This window comes from Eptesicus fuscus, chromosome 5, assembly GCF_027574615.1.
Source record: "Eptesicus fuscus isolate TK198812 chromosome 5, DD_ASM_mEF_20220401, whole genome shotgun sequence".
Classification (NCBI taxonomy): Eukaryota; Metazoa; Chordata; class Mammalia; order Chiroptera; family Vespertilionidae; genus Eptesicus; species Eptesicus fuscus.
The window spans coordinates 38,807,573-38,826,127 of record NC_072477.1 but is presented as its reverse complement, the minus strand read 5'-3'; the positions used below and the strand labels follow the sequence as shown (position 1 = coordinate 38,826,127).

Below are 18,555 nucleotides of genomic sequence, written 5' to 3'. Positions count from 1 at the left end.
GTACATGTCTAAGGTACTGTTTAATCTATAAATACTTTCATTAAATTTTTTGAACCACCATCCCCTACCAGCCTTAAAGGAATCACTTTCAGCATTCGGTTCAGGGGTGTCTTTTAGGTCAGCATGCAGCATCTTTTCTTGTTTATGTATCACTGCCTCGGAAAGGGCTGTTACTGGCTGACTGCTTTTCCTTTATCCAAATCAACAAGTTTTTCTACCTCTTCAGTTGCCAGTGACCATTGCTTCTTTCACACCCTTAGCAACATTAGCACTCTTAATGGCTTCGTTATGTTTGAAAAATTGTGCTAGATTTCATCAGCAACAAAAGCATTCTTTCCTTTGTTGCCTGAGAGACGCTTTTTGTCATGCTGATGTATCAGCTTGAAAGGGTTGTCAGTTCAAGGACTGAAGTTTGGTTGGACAACCTAGACATTTTTTCTGTGAACAACCAAATTGTTCCAGATGTGAGATTTTCGAGAACTGAGGTTTGACTGTAAACCTGTTTCCTACCACAATACATAGAAAAGTAAATCCATTCCAGGAAAATGTATTTATTAGCTATGCTACAAATGTAATTCAAAAATTTATGAGAAACTAATTTGTATTTAACTTACCTGCCAGGACACATTACTAACATTGAACACAAGACCAAGATGCAATTAACGTAACAAATAATAACATCTTCAGTTCCGAAGAAAACAACGTACAAACTCAGCTTTATAAAAGAACTTTCCATAAATTAAAGAAAATATTTGACTACTTTTAACAATTATTTACTTTTCCAATTCTATGTCCAATCCAAGTCACTAATTTAAGCCTTTTTGTCTGTTTCTAAACCATATTTTTGTTAAAATAGTTTTGAGCAACATATGTTGAAAACAGTGAAACTTCAAGATCAAGATATTAAGAGAATAGTGTTAGGCCAACAAAATTTCATTCTTAAAACTGGCGAATATCCCATTATTGGACTACACACATCATTTACAAATGTTTATAGCACGTATAATTAACACTAAAAAATAGCACAATGTATACATTTCTATGCTTTAAATACTGATACTAATAATTTCTATGTCTTAAATACAACTGAATGCTCTAAATACAACTAAGTGCTATAAGCCAGGAATATAACTACATGGAGAAATGAAACTACAATTACTGTACCTTGGAAACGCTTTCGTTTAAGACCTGCCGCATCTGTACTCGCCTTATATCCTCTCCATTTGAACAGAGAAGGGAGGGAGAAGGGAGGGAGGTGGTAGGCAACTAAGAAAGCAAAAACACTGAGCTTCAAAGTATATTTTAAATGAGGTTTGCTATTTTGCCTTTTTATTTTATTAACTTTAAAAAATGAGTTGTATTTGACAAACATTCTAAATGCTTTATTTATATAATTTCTAATTAAAAGTCAGTGAAGCAAAATATCAATGTTTATCAAATATATGCTCTACTTTTACTGAAAAAAGGCAAACAATATCTAAATTTCTCAGTTAAAGACAACTATGCAACCATTATTTTTAATGTCTCTGCATAGGTAGAATAAAAAGACAGAGCACAGCACTTTTGTATGTGCAAGAGATTTATAATCCCCATCTTTACAATACTAAGGTTATTTACTCTCACCCAATTTGTGGCTATGACAGCTAAAAACTGATGTGCAAATTGAGAATGCAATAAATAACATTTTAAATATCTAATTCAGCTTTCAGTGAGAAGATATGACAGTATACATTCCACTAGATATTTTTGATTACTGGAGTATAATGGAGCCTTCCTACAGAAACACAATATCCTTTTCACAACTGTTCAAGTTGTTAAAAGACTTTTAAAAATGAAACTAAAAAAAAAAAATCAAATTGGAAGCTCTACTTTTAACTGAGTTATTAATGATAAAAAAATGAAAGATTAGTGATAGAATAATGAAAAAAGGTCATTAGTAAAAATATATGCTGACATCTTGTAAGCATGAAACAGGCTACACAGAGTACAGTTGGACAGACTTGATATTTGGCAAATCAGTAGATAATTTGAACCTTAAAGTCACCACTTCCCCTGTCAAATATTGCTAATTATAGATCTTTTTTTTATACTTTAAGGAAGCAATTATTTTAAAATCCACTTTGAACTTACAAATTCATTTGTTAATAGTTCAGTTAATATGAACTATTATGAACCACAGAACCTTTGTGATTTAGTTTAAATTTATGTTCTAAAACATTTGACTTTCATCCTCACTCCCTTCTACATTAATGTGGCATTCAAAGGTTAGTTACTGTGCAAATGGGAAAATATTTAATTCCTGTTGTATGGTACTAGAAATATAAAAAAAATCTCTTCATACAAAGATGAAGTATAAAGATTGGTGCAATCACTGTAATTGAGAAATGCTTACAAGGCACTTTATATAAAAAACTATAGACTAGGATTAAAAATGGGTAGTAATATCATGATTATAAAATCATTTCATTGTCACAGGGGGTGGAAAATGACAACTGAAACAATTTTCATCACTGAAAATGTTTCTTTGTTCATGAGCCTTCTGGTCAGTTACTGAGGAGTAGATGTACTACTTGTACAAAACATTTAGAAAAAAAAAATCAATAGGAAAAAGCTAACATATCCAAGTAGATCAAAATGACACAGATTTGACAGTTTATTAACCAAAGAAACAGAACTTAAATTTTCTAAATCTACTAGTACAACTAACACGAACCAATTCCATATTTACTAAAAGAGAACTTATAGGAAACATATGAACCATAATGACCACTTTAAAATTATGCAAAAGCTTTCAGAAAGCTTGTCAAGATGCAAAAACGAAAGGCTTTCCTTTCTAAAGGAATAGTATAAATTAGGAATTAACAAAAGGGCAAACACCCCAAAACATTAAAAACAGAGGAGCATATTTATTTAAAACATTTTTATAAAATTAAATAGATACGGTTCTTTTTTTCAAATTTAATTCCTATTTTCACTTGAAAGTAATTTGCTCAAATTATTTGTTACAACATCCTGTTAGCTTAGAGAGCTTAATTTTTCAACTCAAACTATCACAAAAGTACAGTAGACACAAAAGGGTTTACTATCAATCCAAACAGAAATCACTATTAAAAGAAATTCAAGTGCCAGAAAGCATTACTTTTTTCTTTTTTCTAAAATAAACATTTAGTTAGAAATTCTTATGTTGTGTTAGCAAAAATATATATTAACTCAAAATACAACTGGAAGTGCTAACTTTTTAGATGCTAGCATTTAATAAAAATTTTCTTTTAAGTCCTGCACAAAGATAAAATATTTAAAGTATAAAATACAGCATTTCTAATAAATTTCTTTACTATAATTTACCTCTTAAAGACACTTTCTTCAATATGTAATTCTAAAAGCAACAGAGCATCAAAAAGGCAGTTGCTGATGGCATACTAACTCCTAGAATGGAACAACTCAGTAACTTTTCCCTTTATAAAAGCTGGCAATCTGGATAAACTCAACTTCAGGGGAAGAAGGCCTGTACATCTCAAACCTGCCAAATGTAATGAGAAAACTGGCAATCTTCTTGGACTGCAGAGAAATTAAGTTAGATAAATTTATAAAAATTAATAACTAAGAACTAGATGGTGGGAATTCTCTAAACCTTCCCCTTTCCTCTCCTGCCCCAGTCTTTTTGACTTTTGAAATTCCATGTTGATGTTTGGGATATCCCTATTCAGCAACAGTGACAGAAATGAGTACAACTTTGCATGCCAAATGTGACAGCTGTACTGTCATAGCACTCCAAATTAGTTTGAACAGTAAAAAGTCCACTTTTAAACTTTCAACCCATCTGCAACATTATTAATAATGTGACTCGTATAGTTGGGTATTAATAATGTGACTCGTATAGACAGCATATAGTTGGGTCCTGCATTCCTAAAAAATCTGTAAATCTCTGCCTTTTAATTGGATTGTTAGCTCACTTATATGTATTTACTATAGTTATCGATATGGGCAAATTTAGATCCATCATTTCCCATTTATTTTTTCTTTGTTCCATCTGTATTTTGTTACTTCTTTCCTGTTTTTGTTTTGTTTTTTCTTTTTGTGTGTGGGGGGTTTAATTAAATGCTTTTTACTATTTTATTTTAATCCCTCTACTCTCTCTCTCCTCTTCTTCTTTTTTTTGTTAATTCTCATCAGAGGATATATTTCCATTGATTTTTAGAGAGAGTGGAAGAAGAGGTGAAACAGAGAGAGGGAAACATCGATATGAGAGAGACACGTCAATTGGTTGCCCGATCAGGGCTGGGGATCAAGCTTACAACTGAGATATGTACTGGAACTGAACCTGGCTGATGCTCTGTATCCGTAGGCTGATGCTCTGTATCCACGGAGCCAAATTGGCTAGGACTTTTAAAAATGTTTTTTTTTATACCTTTTTATTATGGAATAATTTTAGACATAGAAAAGTTGCAAAAATAGTACAGCTTCCCCTAATGTTAGTTTAGCTATAAAACAACTGTGAAAACTAAGACATTAACGTTAGTACCATACTATCAACTAAAATAGAGACTTTATTCAGATGTCTCCAGTTTCTTTACTAATGTCCTTTTCTGTCCTAGGGCCCAATCCAGGCACCATGGTGTATTTTGTTGTCACGTTTTCTTAGTCTTCTCTAACCTGTGACAAATTCCTTCATTTTTTCTTGTCTTTCATGACTTTGACATTTTAAAAATATTTCAGTTTCAAGGTTATCATTGACAAAATATTTAAAGTATTTATTGTGGTGAAGATATACATTGTGAAAGGCTCCCTCCAGCTAGTTAATTATGACCTAGACATTTTTGAAGAGGTATTTTGCAGAATATCTCTCAATTTGAGTTCATTTTTTCACAAATAGATTGAGGTTATGCATTTTTTGGCCACAGTGAGATGCAGGACTAACTCTTTTAGTTCAACTGGCTATTTTTTGCTGATTCCTGCTTTATATAGATGAATTATAAAATGAATAAGATACTAATCTAGTATTAGGTTGCAGTATTTACAAAATTACTTATTTGAAGGCCTGATTTTATTTGTATGATTCATCCCCAGTGAAATTTAGACTTTCATTTGTTTGGCTTCTAGATAAATGTCTCCTAGCCTAGGAAGTGGTGTGAAAAGAACAGTGTTTTTATTTTAACTCTCAAAAAAAAAAAAAAAATTACATGAAAGTATCTAAATCACAAATCTTTGCGTGCTAAAAGAGTTATGCACAATCTATTTAATTCAATGCTTACTTTTAAATTAGTAGGAAAATGAACAGGGATAAAATAGTAAACATTTCCATTATACTTGTGGCAATAGTTACCCTAACCAAAATAAAGATAAAGTCAGAAAGAAAAAGTACTATTTTAGTTTAATGTCTTTCAAGGCAAGAATTCTGTTTAGTTTCTTAGCAATTCCCCATAGAACTTAATAAGAGTTGCTAAATACTATATTTTAAAATGCTTTCAATTATTAAATGGGATTTCCCCCTCCCGCAGAAAGCCTCACCTGAATAACTCCACTGCACTGTAATCAACAACTCTCTTTATTCCAAATCTCTTTTCAGAGTGTATAATAGTCACTATCTACTGTGTTATCTTGTACTTACTCATTGTAACTGTTCTCATCTGTAAGCTTTTCCTTCCCAAAAGGCTAATACCCTTGTGATTCTAGAAACCCTATTTCTTTCAGAAAAGTGCCTAGCACACAGTATTATATGCACATGAAAGCATTCAAACTCTCCTGAAAATATGAAGAGCCAGGCTTTATCACATATACATGAGAAAATTTAGGTGGAAAAGATATCTCCCCCCTCAAATTAATGAAATATGAAATTTAAGAAGCCTGGTGGTAAGAAGCAAAATGAAAGTTTGTAATATTTTATCTTTGTAGTTGTAAATTTGAGTTATTTTTCCAACAAAGATATCTCTTTGGACAGCAACTGTTTTTTCCTTAAAACCAATGATAATTTTCAAATGTACAACCAAATTTTCCATAATCTTCAAAGTCAAATGTCACATTTTAACACATAAATGTTTTACATAATACCGAATAACGAATAAAATGGTTGGAAATTTAAGACAACAGCATATATACTGAATTGAATTTATAATCTTTGTTAATAATAAAATATGCTGATATTTTGCTGACATGCCATAGTATATTTTAAAAAAGAAAGTTTTCTTCTAATGAACTTCAAAAAATCATCATTTTGAAAGATTACAATGCAAAAGTGTTTTAACAGTTTAACAATTTCCTGTTATTACTAACTAGAATTTTACCACTCAGTGTACTTGGTATATCCTTAAAGCTAGCAAAAAATATTATTATAATATCCTACACTGATACTCTAGAATCAACATACACACGCAGAGGCATAATGAAAATCTACTCACACAAATAAACTATGTTCTTTATCAGACTTATTTAAATGATCGGCTCATATTAGGGTACTGTGAAGAAAATGGAAGTATCCTGATACATTTAACCTTTTTTTTAAAAAAAAAAATGTGTGTTTTTTTTTAATTGATTTTAGAAAGAGAAAAGGAGAGGGAGAGGTGGGTGGGGGAGAGGGAGAGAGGGAAAGGGAGAGGGAGAGAGATAAGAGAGAAAGAGGAAAGAAGGAAGGAAGGAAGGAAGGAAGGAAGGAAGGAAGGAAGGAAGGAAGGAAGGAAGGAAGGAAGGGATTAATCAGTTGCCTTCTGCAAGCACACCTACTTGGTTCTACAATCTGGGTATGTGCCCTGACTAGGAATCAAACTGGTGACCCTTCAGTGCAGGGAACCACGCTTAACCAACTGAGCCACACTGGCGAGGACTACATTTAACATTTTAATAGGGAGTAGAAATATAGATGACACGTGAAATTCTAATTTTTACTGTAATAGAAACAAGATTTCAAGTACATGGGATCTAGAGATAAAACAGAGCTGATGAACTTGCACAGGATGAATGAGCAAGTGGAATAAAAAATGTTTTGAAAACAAATTGAGAAAGAGAAACAATATACTTATATTTTTATTATTCACACCACACTTTTTCTCCTCTAAGCTCTTAGGATTTGGGGGTTTATTTTTCATACAGACAGTCCTTGGGTTACGTCGGACTCAACGTACGTCATTTCGTGGTTACCTCGCCATCTCCCATTTGTTTATAAAAAAAAAAAGTTCCGTCATTTCTTTTTTTAAAAATATTTTATTGATTTTTTTTACAGAGAGGAAGGGAGAGGGATAGAGAGCTAGAAACATCGATGAGAGAGAAACATCGACCAGCTGCCTCCTGCACACCCCCTACCGGGGATGTGCCCGCAACCAAGGTACATGCCCTTGACCGGAATCGAACCTGGGACCCTTGAGTCCGCAGGCCGACGCTCTATCCACTGAGCCAAACCGGTTTCGTCAAAAAGTTCCGTCATTTCGACAGATGTACATATGTGCTTTTATGTTTTTTATTATTTATTTACCACAAGTAAAGGTCAGGAATGGTTATCTTTCTTTTAAATTTTTTTACTATTTCACTTCATTACTGCAGTGTATATGCTCCGTGTGAGTGACGTAGGTGCTTATGTAGGTGGGTTCCGACTTACGGCAAAAATTGGGTTACATTGCGCTGTAGGAATGGATCTCCGACGTAACCCGAGGACCTACTGTACATTAATAGTAAAGAATTTGGGTGGATACACTGGGTTAATTAAGGCAAGACTTAAGGAGAATTAATAGAAAGGGACAAATCCAGAATTCAGCATTCTCCAATAGCAATGAAATGATATAAAGGTCAGTTCTTCAAATACTATAAAGTAGGCTTTTGTGTTTATTTTGGTAGTGGTGATGAGAGGTTGTAAATACTTTAGGCACTAATAAAAGATCACAGATATGTAAAATTTACTATTTGTGCTATAACTGGGAAAGTATTGTCTCTACAGAAATCTGTAGGAATGTACATAGAGCTTGCTCTGTAGACACTGAACTGCTCTTTATACACTGATATGTAAAAACCTTGATGTTGGCTCTGGCCCACATGGGTTAATTGGTTAGAACATCGTCCTGTACACCAAAAGGTGGTGGGGTTTGATTCCTGGTCAGGGAACATACCTGGGTTGCAAGTTCAGTCGGGGTACCTAAGGGAGGCAGATAACCGATGTTTCTCTCTCATATTGATGTCTCTCTCTCTCTCTCTTCCCCTTCCCCTCTCTCTCAAATCAATAAAAAAATTAAAAACATTGATGTTGGATTTTACACTGAAATAAGTACGTATTTGACTCTGCAGGTTAGGAAAATGATATTTAAAATTTTTAGACTATGTTATCTAGTACATAATAGACAACTATTATTATATACACGAGAAGCCCGGTGTACGAAATTTGTGCATGGGGGGGGGGGGGGGTTTCCCTCAGCCCAGCCTGCACCCTCTCCAATCTGGTACCCCTTGAGGGATGTCTGACTGCCTGTTTAGGACAGATCCTGCTGGGAATGGGGCTAAACAGGCATCAGACATCCCTCTCACAATCCAGGACTGCTGGCTCCCAACCTCTCACTTGCCTGCCTGCCTGATTGCCCCTAACCATTTCTGCCTGCCAGCCTGATCACCCCCTAACCACTCCCCCTGCCAGCTTGATCAATGCCTAACTGCTCCCCTGCTGGCCCAATTGCCCCTAAATGCCCTCCCCTGCAGGCCTGGTTTCCCCCCACCCCCAAACTGCCCTTCCCTGCAGGCCTGGGTCCCTCCCATCTGTCCTCCCCTACAGGCCACGTCCCCCCCAACTACCCCACGTGCAGGCCTGGGTCCCCCCCAACTGTCCTCCCTTGCAGGCCTGGTCCCCCCCAACTGCCCTTTCCTGCTGGCCTGGTCTCTCCCAACTGCCCTCCTCTGCCGGCCATCTTGTGGCAGCCATCTTGTGTCCACTTGGGGGAAGCCATCTTTGACCACATGGAGGCAGCCATCTTGTGTGTTGGAGTGATGGTCAATTTGCATATTACTCTTATATTAGATAGGATTTGTTAGATTTAATTACCAATTTATTCAGAAGCCACAACTTTCCTCAATTATGTAAACTTTTAATCAACTAGATACAAAAGAGATTTTAATTTGGTATAAGCTAAATTATAGTTGCCATGCCTGTGTGTGTGTGTGTGTGTGTGTGTGTGTGTGTGTGTGTGTTTAGGGAGAGATAAGAGTAAAGAGTAGGACAGAGAAAAGACTTGAGATGTTTCTTATTACTTGTAAGAAAAAAATAAGCCAATTTAAAGCTTATTGTTTTGCCATTAATTATGTTATATAAACTATAAACAACTATTTCCAATGACATTCATTTCTTCCAAACTGCATTCAGTGAATTACTTGATCAATATTCTGCTTTGGAGATGTTTAAGAGGGGAAGGAAAAGAATCACTTAATTTACCAGATTTAACAGGGCTTGCCAAGAAACCTCCCAAATAAAGGCAAGCATGGATGAAGAAACACTTAAAAAAAGAGAAATCTACAAATTCTAATCCACCTATACTGTTATACTCACCAGAATAGTTGATCCCACTGCCTGCAGTAAATGGAACAATAGAAGTATTTTTAAATGTATCACATATTTTGAATTTTACTCAAAGATTAGACATAACAAAACATAGTAATCTTGGCTATTATATAATTATTTTAAACTACTGCAAACATATTCAAGTGCTGAATAAGGAAATGTAAGGAGTAGATTGTTTAAAAAAAGTTGGTTATTAATATGGAGACATCTAAGAGATATACAAAATAAATTAATATGAACAAAACTGCTCTTTTGATATAATGACAAGGGATCTTGTTATAAGTTCAATTTTCTTTAATAACTAAAAACTACTGAAAAGAATGAATTTAGAGAGCACATTATGACAACTTGTTATTTATAGTAAATCATGTTATGCCACTGAACATACACATTAAGTAAAATAGAAATTGAGATAGTTCAGAAATTTATAGACATTTTAAATTTTAAAATAATTATCAAATGTTTAAAATAATGAGAAGTTTTATAAATCTGAATACTCCTAACTTACTTTGTCAAAATTAAAAACAACTCTAAACTTTATCAACAACTTGGCTTATATAATGTATTAAATATATTAATTGGTCTTACCATCTTTTCCATCTATGGATTTTGACACTTCCGTATCAAAACTTTCTTGTATCTGCTGACCTCTAAAACAGCTGAGATGTTCTTGCTCAATTAAATTACTTTCTTCTTCTTCTAGAGGCTGCCAAGTACCATCAATAAACCACTGTCCACGCATTACTGGTATTTTATCAGCCTCTAAAAAGAGAAATCACAGAATTATACATTATAAGATCCTCTAACTTCCCATAAATTCCTAACAGAATTACAATTTTATGTTTTGTATTGCTAAAACAGACTTTCATGACTAAAATTTTAAATTTCAGATTTTAAGCCACAAAATATAATTTTTTCAGCATATAATTTTACTTTCATTAAATATTAAACATAAAAGTTACTTTGGTATTGGAAAGGTAGATGAGCAGTTATCTATATAACTGAGGTCATGAGTAACCAAATTAGGAGGCTAAGGGGTTTAAGAATCCTATCTAATAAAGAGGGAATATGCAAATTGCTGTCATGCTGTCACAAATATGGCAGCACCCATAGCCACAAGATGGGGACACCCAGTACCCTCAGCCCCGAGGGGGTTGGGGTCAGGCGCAGGGTGCGGCCAGTCCCACCCTTAGCCCTCCAGCCATGCAGGGCCGGCCCAAGGCGCAGGCAAGCCTCGGAACCACCCAGGGCCGCCCAAGGCTCAGGTAAACAGGGCCAGCTTAGGCTTGTGCTGCCAGCAGTGGCAGCAGCAGAGGTGTGATGGGGGTGTCACCTTCCCCTGATCGCCAGGTTGCCTCCTGCCCCTGAGGACTCCCGGGGGCAGGGCGGGCTGAGGGGACCCTCATCCCCACCTCTAGTGCATGAATTTTGATGTACTGGGCCTCTAGTATTGCTAAAAAATTCCCAGAGGTAGTCTGGCTGGTGTGGTTCAGTGGTTAAGTGACAACCTATGAACCAGGAGAACCAGGAGGTCATGGTTCGATTTCTCAACAGGACACTGGTATTTCAGTTTTAGTCTCCAGGAAGGGGCGTGCAGGAGGCAGCTGATCAATGATTCTCTCTCATCATTGATGTTTCTATCTCTCTCTCCCTCTCCTTTCCTCTCTGAAAATATATTAAAACAAAACAAAAAACTCCCAGAAGTAGTTTAGTAATAACGTGTGTGCACTTTCTAGAGCTACTATGTAGGTTATAGGCTCGCAGAATTACTGAATAACTGAAACCTTTAATTTTAGTAAGTGCCTCAATTTTTAAAAATAATTAAGGAAAACATTTTTGAATAACTAAATAACTCTTTGATTAAATCACTGTTCCTGTAAGCCTAAGACTTTCAGTTGCTATTTATTTAAATAAACAAATCAATTACCAAGGGACACTGAGACCCGGTGGCCTCTTAGGGCAGGGCTGACGGGAAGCCATTGCTGTCTGCTCCGCCCTGAGACTCCGCCCATCCAAGCTGAGCGCAGAGGCTTTTGCATATGAATGGCCTGGTTCTTTGAAATCTAAACATAGCTAACAAACTGCAGCTGAGTCAGAGAGACCCAAAACATTCAAAAGAAGGCCCCAGGCCTCAAAGCAGCTTGCACTGCTTCACAGCAGGGCCTCATCTGGGCACCTCCAAAACCCCAAAAAAGAGGAGGAATCTGCAGATCTCTCTGTAGCTCCTGCTGGGTGGCCTCAGGCAAAGGCTAAATTAGCACCTCCTTGGAGATCCAAGAGCCAGTGTACCCAGGGGTCAGAGTAGGACCATCCAGATTACAACTCCTCAGATCTATAAGGGACACACTCAGGGGGCAGACTCAGTGAGCACAAAAGCCCCACGGAAGCAAGTCTTGCCTCATAAGGGTGTCTCCAGGACAGAAGTTCTCCATCATAGACACAGCTGATCCTCACAGCCAATTGGCCTGGAGGTCAATTCCTCCCAGTGATACCAACAACAATCAAGGCTTAACTATAAGACTGTGCACACAGCCCACAAAGGGGTGCACCAAGAGTGTCCAACTCGGTAACTGGGGAGGCTGACCCACTGAGCCATATAGGACACCTATCACACAAAGACAATCTATCAATTCTGGGAAGCAGCGAAAATGCGGAGACAAAGAAACAGATCACAAATGAAAGAAATGGAGGAAAGCAAATGACTGGATATAGAGTCCAAAACCACAGTTATAAGGTTTTTCAAGAATTTCCTAGAAAAGGCCAATAAATTTAGTGAGACCCTCGAAGATATGAAAAAGGACCAACTAGAATTAAGCATACACTGACTGAAATAAAAAAAATAATATACAGAGATCCAACAACACACTAGAGGATCGCAAGAATCAAGTCAAAGATTTGAAATACAAAGAAGCAAAAAACACCCAACCGGAAAAGCAAAAAGAAAAAGAATTCAAAAAGTTGAAGATAGTGTAAGGAGCCTCTGAGACAATTTCAAGTGTACCAACATCAGAATTATGAGGGTGCCAGAAGAAGAGAGAGAGCAAGATGCTGAAAACCTATTTGAAGAAATAATGACAGAAAACTTCCCCTACCTGGTGAAAGAAATAGACTTATAAGTCCAGGAATTGCACAGAACCCCAAACAAAAGGAATCCAAAGAGGACCACACCAAGACACATCATAATTAAAATGCCAAGAGCAAAAGACTAAGAGAGAATATTAAGAGCAGCAAGAGAAAAACAGTTACCTACAAGGGAGCACCCATACGATTGTCAGCTGATTTCTCAACAGAAACTATGCAGGCCAGACGGGAGTGGCAAGAGATATTCAAAGTGATGAATAGCAAGAACCTACAACCAAGATTACTCTACCTAGCAAAGCTATCATTCAGAATTGAAGGTCAGCTAAAGAGCTTCACAGATAAGAAAAAGCTAAAGGAGTTCATCACCACCAAACCAGGATTACATGAAATGCTGAAAGGTATCCTTTAAGAAGAGGAAGAAGAAGAAAAAGGTAAAGATAAAAATTATGAACAGTAAATACATATCTATCAACAAGTGAATCTAAAAATCAAGTGAATAAAAAATCTGATGAACAGAATAAACTGGTGAATATAATAGAATCAGGGGCATAGAAAGGGAGTGGACTGACAATTCTTGTGGGGGAAGGGGTGTGGGGGGTGCGGGCAGAGGGTGGGGTGGGAACCAGGTGGAGGGGAGCTATGGGGGAAAAAAGAGGAACAATTGTAATAATCTGAACAATAAAGATTTATTAAAAAACAAAAATAAATAAAAATAAAGCAAAAAGAAAATGGAAATAACAAAACCCTAAAAATAAAAAGCAAAATGAAACAAATGAACTTAATTAAGTTGTGAGTTGATGGTTTAATCACATGTATAGAAATTATTTCAAATAAATTATTTCGAACAGTAATTTGTACATATATATTAGGTATTTGTCATGGATAAAAAATGCAAACATATCTTAAAACTTTTACAGTACCTGCACTTTATAATTGTTAATTTTATAATATTGGTATTGTTAATTTAGAACTGTAGGTTACGATAACTAAATTAACTTTGTTAATATAATCAGAAATCAAGATTCTTTTGCACAAGAAAAAAGATACAATATAAAAGTCAAAGAAATAAAAAAATATAATTTTAAATTTCAATTAGAAATGTCACCATGAACTAATGATGCATTCTCTCTTTTAAAAATATCCTAAGCTTTGCCCACTTGATAAGGCCGAGAAACAAAGACCAATCCAGGATAAGTGAGTACTCCCAACATAAAGACTGTGATCTCTAAATATCATTTCCCACTAAAAGGAACCAAGAGTCCTTGAAGAAATGACTAATTTCAGGTATAGTATGGGAAATTAACTAGATGGCCCTGAAACATCTTTATTGTAGCAGACTTGTACTGGGATATATTCAAAATCCATTATGTGTTTCTATTTCTTCTTGCATTGTGCTATATGGTGGACTCTCAAACAACATGGGTTTGAACTGCGAGGGCCCAATTACACACATAATTTAAAAACAAAACAAAACATGTTTTATTGATTTTTAAAGAGAGAGGAAGGGAAAGGAATAAAGGAAACACTGATGAGAGAGAAATGTCATCAATCGGCTGCTTCCTGCACAGCCCGGACTGGGGATTGAGCCCGCAACCCAGGCCTGTGCCCTGACCGGGAATTGAACCAGAACCACTGTCCTCTTGGTTCCCGATTGACGCTCAATCACTGAGCAACACAAGCTGGGCATAATTTTAAAAAACTTTTTCTTGAAAAAAATGGTGGCAGAGTAAGTGGATGCAGCATGGACATGCTCCCAGGAACAAACTGGTATTACAACTAAAATACAGAAAAACTTCCTGAATAATCAGCGGAAAATTCGCAGGAGAGAACCCTGTCACCCAAGGACCGAAAGTGAAGACCGCATAGAGACTGAAGAAACAGAAAATCAGAAAAAACACACAAACAAACATTTTCTTTAGCTTTTTATTGTAAGAACACAAATATATAATATACATGAAATAGAAAATATGTGTTAATCAACTGTTTATGTTATCAGTAAGGATTCTGATCAACAGTAGGCTATTACTGTTAAACTTTGGAGGAGTCAAACGTTATAGTACATAGATTTTTTTTTAATGTGTGGGGTCAGCACCCCTAACCCCTGGGTTAAGGATTAATTGTATTCTAGTATAGCAATTCTGCTATGTTGATGTGCTTGCTGTATTATTTTGTATATAAGGTACTCAAAAATATTACAACTTCATTGAGAATTATGGCTTTTAATGTTGAAAAGTATACTCTGGCCTGGCTGATGTGGCTCAGTTGGTTGGAGTGTCATCCCTTAAACCGAACATGAGTTTGATTCCCAATCAGGGCACAGGTTTCAGGTTTGATTCAGTCAGGGCATGTACAGGAGGCAACCTTGATGTTCCATTCTTACATTGATGACTCTCTCTCTTTCTCAAATCAATAAACATATCCTTGAGTAATGATTTTTTAAAAAGTATACTCTGTTGTATCTAATAATTTTTTGCCTAGTTTCTTCTTTGACTGGAGATGGCAATCTCTGCTTTCAGACTATTTCAGTTTGCCTGTGATTTTTTTTTTTTTGCACATCCCTTTATTTTTATCCTTTTAAATCACTGTGCTTTAATGTGTCTCCTGTATACGGCATAGGACTGGGTTTTGCTTTATGAAGCCATTTGACAATTTTTTCTTTTAATAGGTGAGTTAAGCTTATTGATGATTGATATGTTTAAACTCTATAATTACCATTTTTATTATTCATATTTACCATTTTTCTTTCTCTAGTTGCTATTTTTTGCCTTTTTTGTTTTAGTGGTTGCCTTCGCGTGTGTATGAGTACATGATATGTATTTTAGAGTTTCCTAAATCTCTCTTCTGCTTTCTTAACTTTTTATCATCTGGCCCCTTTAAGTGGTATCCCCTAATTCCCACTTATTACTTATGCAATAAGGCAGTGGTCAGCAACCCGCGGCTCGCGAGCCACATGCGGCTCTTTGGCCCCTTGAGTGTGGCTCGGCGTTAGAACCACTTCTTCAAAATAGACTCGCCCAGGCCAAAAACCGACTTCTGCGCATGGACCATGAAGTTTCAATCGCACTGTACGTGCGTGCCCGCACGTGGTATTTTGTGGAAGAGCCACACTCAAGGTGCCAAAGAGATGCATGTGGCTCGCGAGCCGCGGTTTGGCGACCACTGCAATAGGGAATTATTTTACTTTTCCCTTTATTTATTTTTAGTTTTATTCTTTCTACTTTGTTGGAACATATAACAATTATATCCATGTTACCAGTGTTTTAGTCTTGGATTTATAATGAAATATATTAAATTCTCATTAAATATTTCCTAAATTCTTTCATGTTCAAAACTGATACTTGAAGGACGGGTTGGCTAGCTTGAACTTTGTTTCCTTGTTTTTTATAAAAAAATGCTATTGTATGTAGCCTTCCTTTGTATATTGTTTTTCAGAGGTATGATACACATTCTACTTTTTAAAAATTGGCAATACAGTCTCCCCCCCCCCCCTTGGAGACCCAGAAAAAAATTTGTCTTTAAACTTTAATAGTTTCACTAGTCTTTAAAATCTAATAATTTATGACTCAGAGTTCACTGTTTCGGATCAATCCATTCAGGGTAGGCCCTTTTAATCTGTAGATTTCCATTTTTCTCTAATTTCTGAAAAGTCTTCCAATTATGGTTTAAAAATTTGTTCTGTTCTATTGATTTCTTTTTCTTCTTTTTTTTATTTTTTTTATTATCATTTTCTTTTTTTTTTTCTTTTTAAATTTCTTTATTGATTAAGGTGTCACATATTTGTCCTCATCCCCCCATTCCCATCCCACCCCCCTCCCCACGCATGCCCCAACCCCCTGTTGAACTTAACCGTTGGATAGGCTCATATGCATGCACACAAGTCCTTTGGTTGAACTCTCCCCCTCCCCCCCACCCTCCCCTATCCTCCCTCTGAGGCCCGATAGTCCGATCGATGCCTCCTTGCTTCTGGTTCTGTTCTTGTTCCTCAGTCTATGTTGTTCATCATTTCCCCTAGATTAGCGAGATCATATGTCACTAGATATATACTTATGAGAACTGAATGTGAGACGAGCAATAATAGTTATGCTGACAGGCAAATGAATCAGTCTGTAGTGAGTTTCTTTCTGGACCAACAGTTCTTTTGAGACCCAATTTCAATGTCCACCAGTTCCTTATGTGTACATGTCAGCACTGACCCCTCAGCTCTGGATGGTGGACAAATGGTGGTAACGGAGGTCCGACTCCCTCTGGTTTGGTCTCGGCCGGACCCAGGGGCACGGCTTCACCCGGACTAAGGGGCACTTGGCCTCACCCATACCCAAGGGGCGCGTGGCCTCACCCGGGCCCGGGACCCAGCCTCACCCGGATGGATCCAGGGGCACACAGCCTCACCCGGACCCAGGATCCGGCTTCACCCGTACCCAGGGGCGCAAGGCCTCACCCGGACCCAGGGGCACATGGCCTCACCCGGACCCGGGGGCGCGTGACCTCTCCCAGACCCAGGGCACGTGGCCTCACCTGGGCCAGGCGCGCGAGGCCTCACCCGGATCCAGGGACACATGGCCTCACCCGGACCCGGGGGCGCGTGGCTTCTCCCAGACCCAGGGGCACGTGGCCTCACCCGGACCTAGGTGCACGAGGCCTCACCCGGATCCAGGGACACATGGTCTCACCCGGACCCAGGGACGCTTGGCCTCTCCCAGACCCAGGGGCACGTGGCCTCACCCGGGCCTAGGTGCACGAGGCCTCACCCGGATCCAGGGACACATGGTCTCACCCGGACCCAGGGACGCTTGGCCTCTCCCAGACCCAGGGGCACGTGGCCTCACCCGGGCCGAGGTGCACGAGGCCTCACCCGGATCCAGGGACACATGGTCTCACCCGGACCCAGGGACGCTTGGCCTCTCCCAGACCCAGGGGCACGTGGCCTCACCCGGGCCTAGGTGCACGAGGCCTCACCCGGATCCAGGGACACATGGTCTCACCCGGACCCAGGGACGCTTGGCCTCTCCCAGACCCAGGGGCACGTGGCCTCACCCGGGCCTAGGTGCACGAGGCCTCACCCGGATCCAGGGACACATGGTCTCACCCGGACCCAGGGACGCTTGGCCTCTCCCAGACCCAGGGGCACGTGGCCTCACCCGGGCCTAGGTGCACGAGGCCTCACCCGGATCCAGGGACACATGGTCTCTCCCGGACCCAGGGACGCTTGGCCTCTCCCAGACCCAGGGGCACGTGGCCTCACCCGGGCCTAGGTGCACGAGGCCTCACCCGGATCCAGGGACACATGGTCTCACCCGGACCCAGGGACGCTTGGCCTCTCCCAGACCCAGGGGCACGTGGCCTCACCCGGGCCTAGGTGCACGAGGCCTCACCCGGATCCAGGGACACATGGTCTCACCCGGACCCAGGGACGCTTGGCCTCTCCCAGACCCAGGGGCACGTGGCCTCACCCGGGCCTAGATGCACGAGGCCTCACCCGGATCCAGGGACACATGGTCTCACCCGGACCCAGGGACGCTTGGCCTCTCCCAGACCCAGGGGCACGTGGCCTCACCCGGGCCTAGGTGCACGAGGCCTCACCCGGATCCAGGGACTCATGGTCTCGCCCGGAACCAGGGGTGCGTGGCCTCTCCCAGACCCAGGGGCACGTGGCCTCACCCGGACCTAGGTGCACGAGGCCTCACCCGGATCCAGGGACACATGGTCTCACCCGGACCCAGGGACGCTTGGCCTCTCCCAGACCCAGGGGCACGTGGCCTCATCCGGGCCTAGGTGCACGAGGCCTCACCCGGATCCAGGGACACATGGTCTCGCCCGGACCCAGGGACGCTTGGCCTCTCCCAGACCCAGGGGCACGTGGCCTCACCTGGACCTAGGTGCACGAGGCCTCACCCGGATCCAGGGACACATGGTCTCACCCGGACCCAGGGGCGCTTGGCCTCTCCCAGACC

The 18,555-nt window shown here is 39.3% G+C and overlaps 1 protein-coding gene across 7 annotated transcripts in view; it reads right to left on the bottom strand.

Annotated features, from left to right (window-relative positions):
* DDHD1 (DDHD domain containing 1) overlaps window positions 1-18,555 on the bottom strand; it is a 101,417-nt gene that overhangs the window by 62,374 nt on the left and 20,488 nt on the right. For 4 of the 7 annotated variants that reach the window (XM_028141743.2, XM_028141739.2, XM_028141742.2 and 1 more), the window contains exons 2-4: window positions 10,112-10,285; window positions 9,512-9,532; window positions 1,165-1,266 (exon numbers count right to left, since the gene is read on the bottom strand). In XM_028141743.2, coding sequence (XP_027997544.2) covers window positions 1,165-1,266; window positions 9,512-9,532; window positions 10,112-10,285 — 297 coding nt within the window. The remainder of the gene's footprint in view (window positions 1-1,164; window positions 1,267-9,511; window positions 9,533-10,111; window positions 10,286-18,555) is intronic. The other 3 variants (XM_008139044.3, XM_008139042.3, XM_028141738.2) reach the window with 2 other exon arrangements.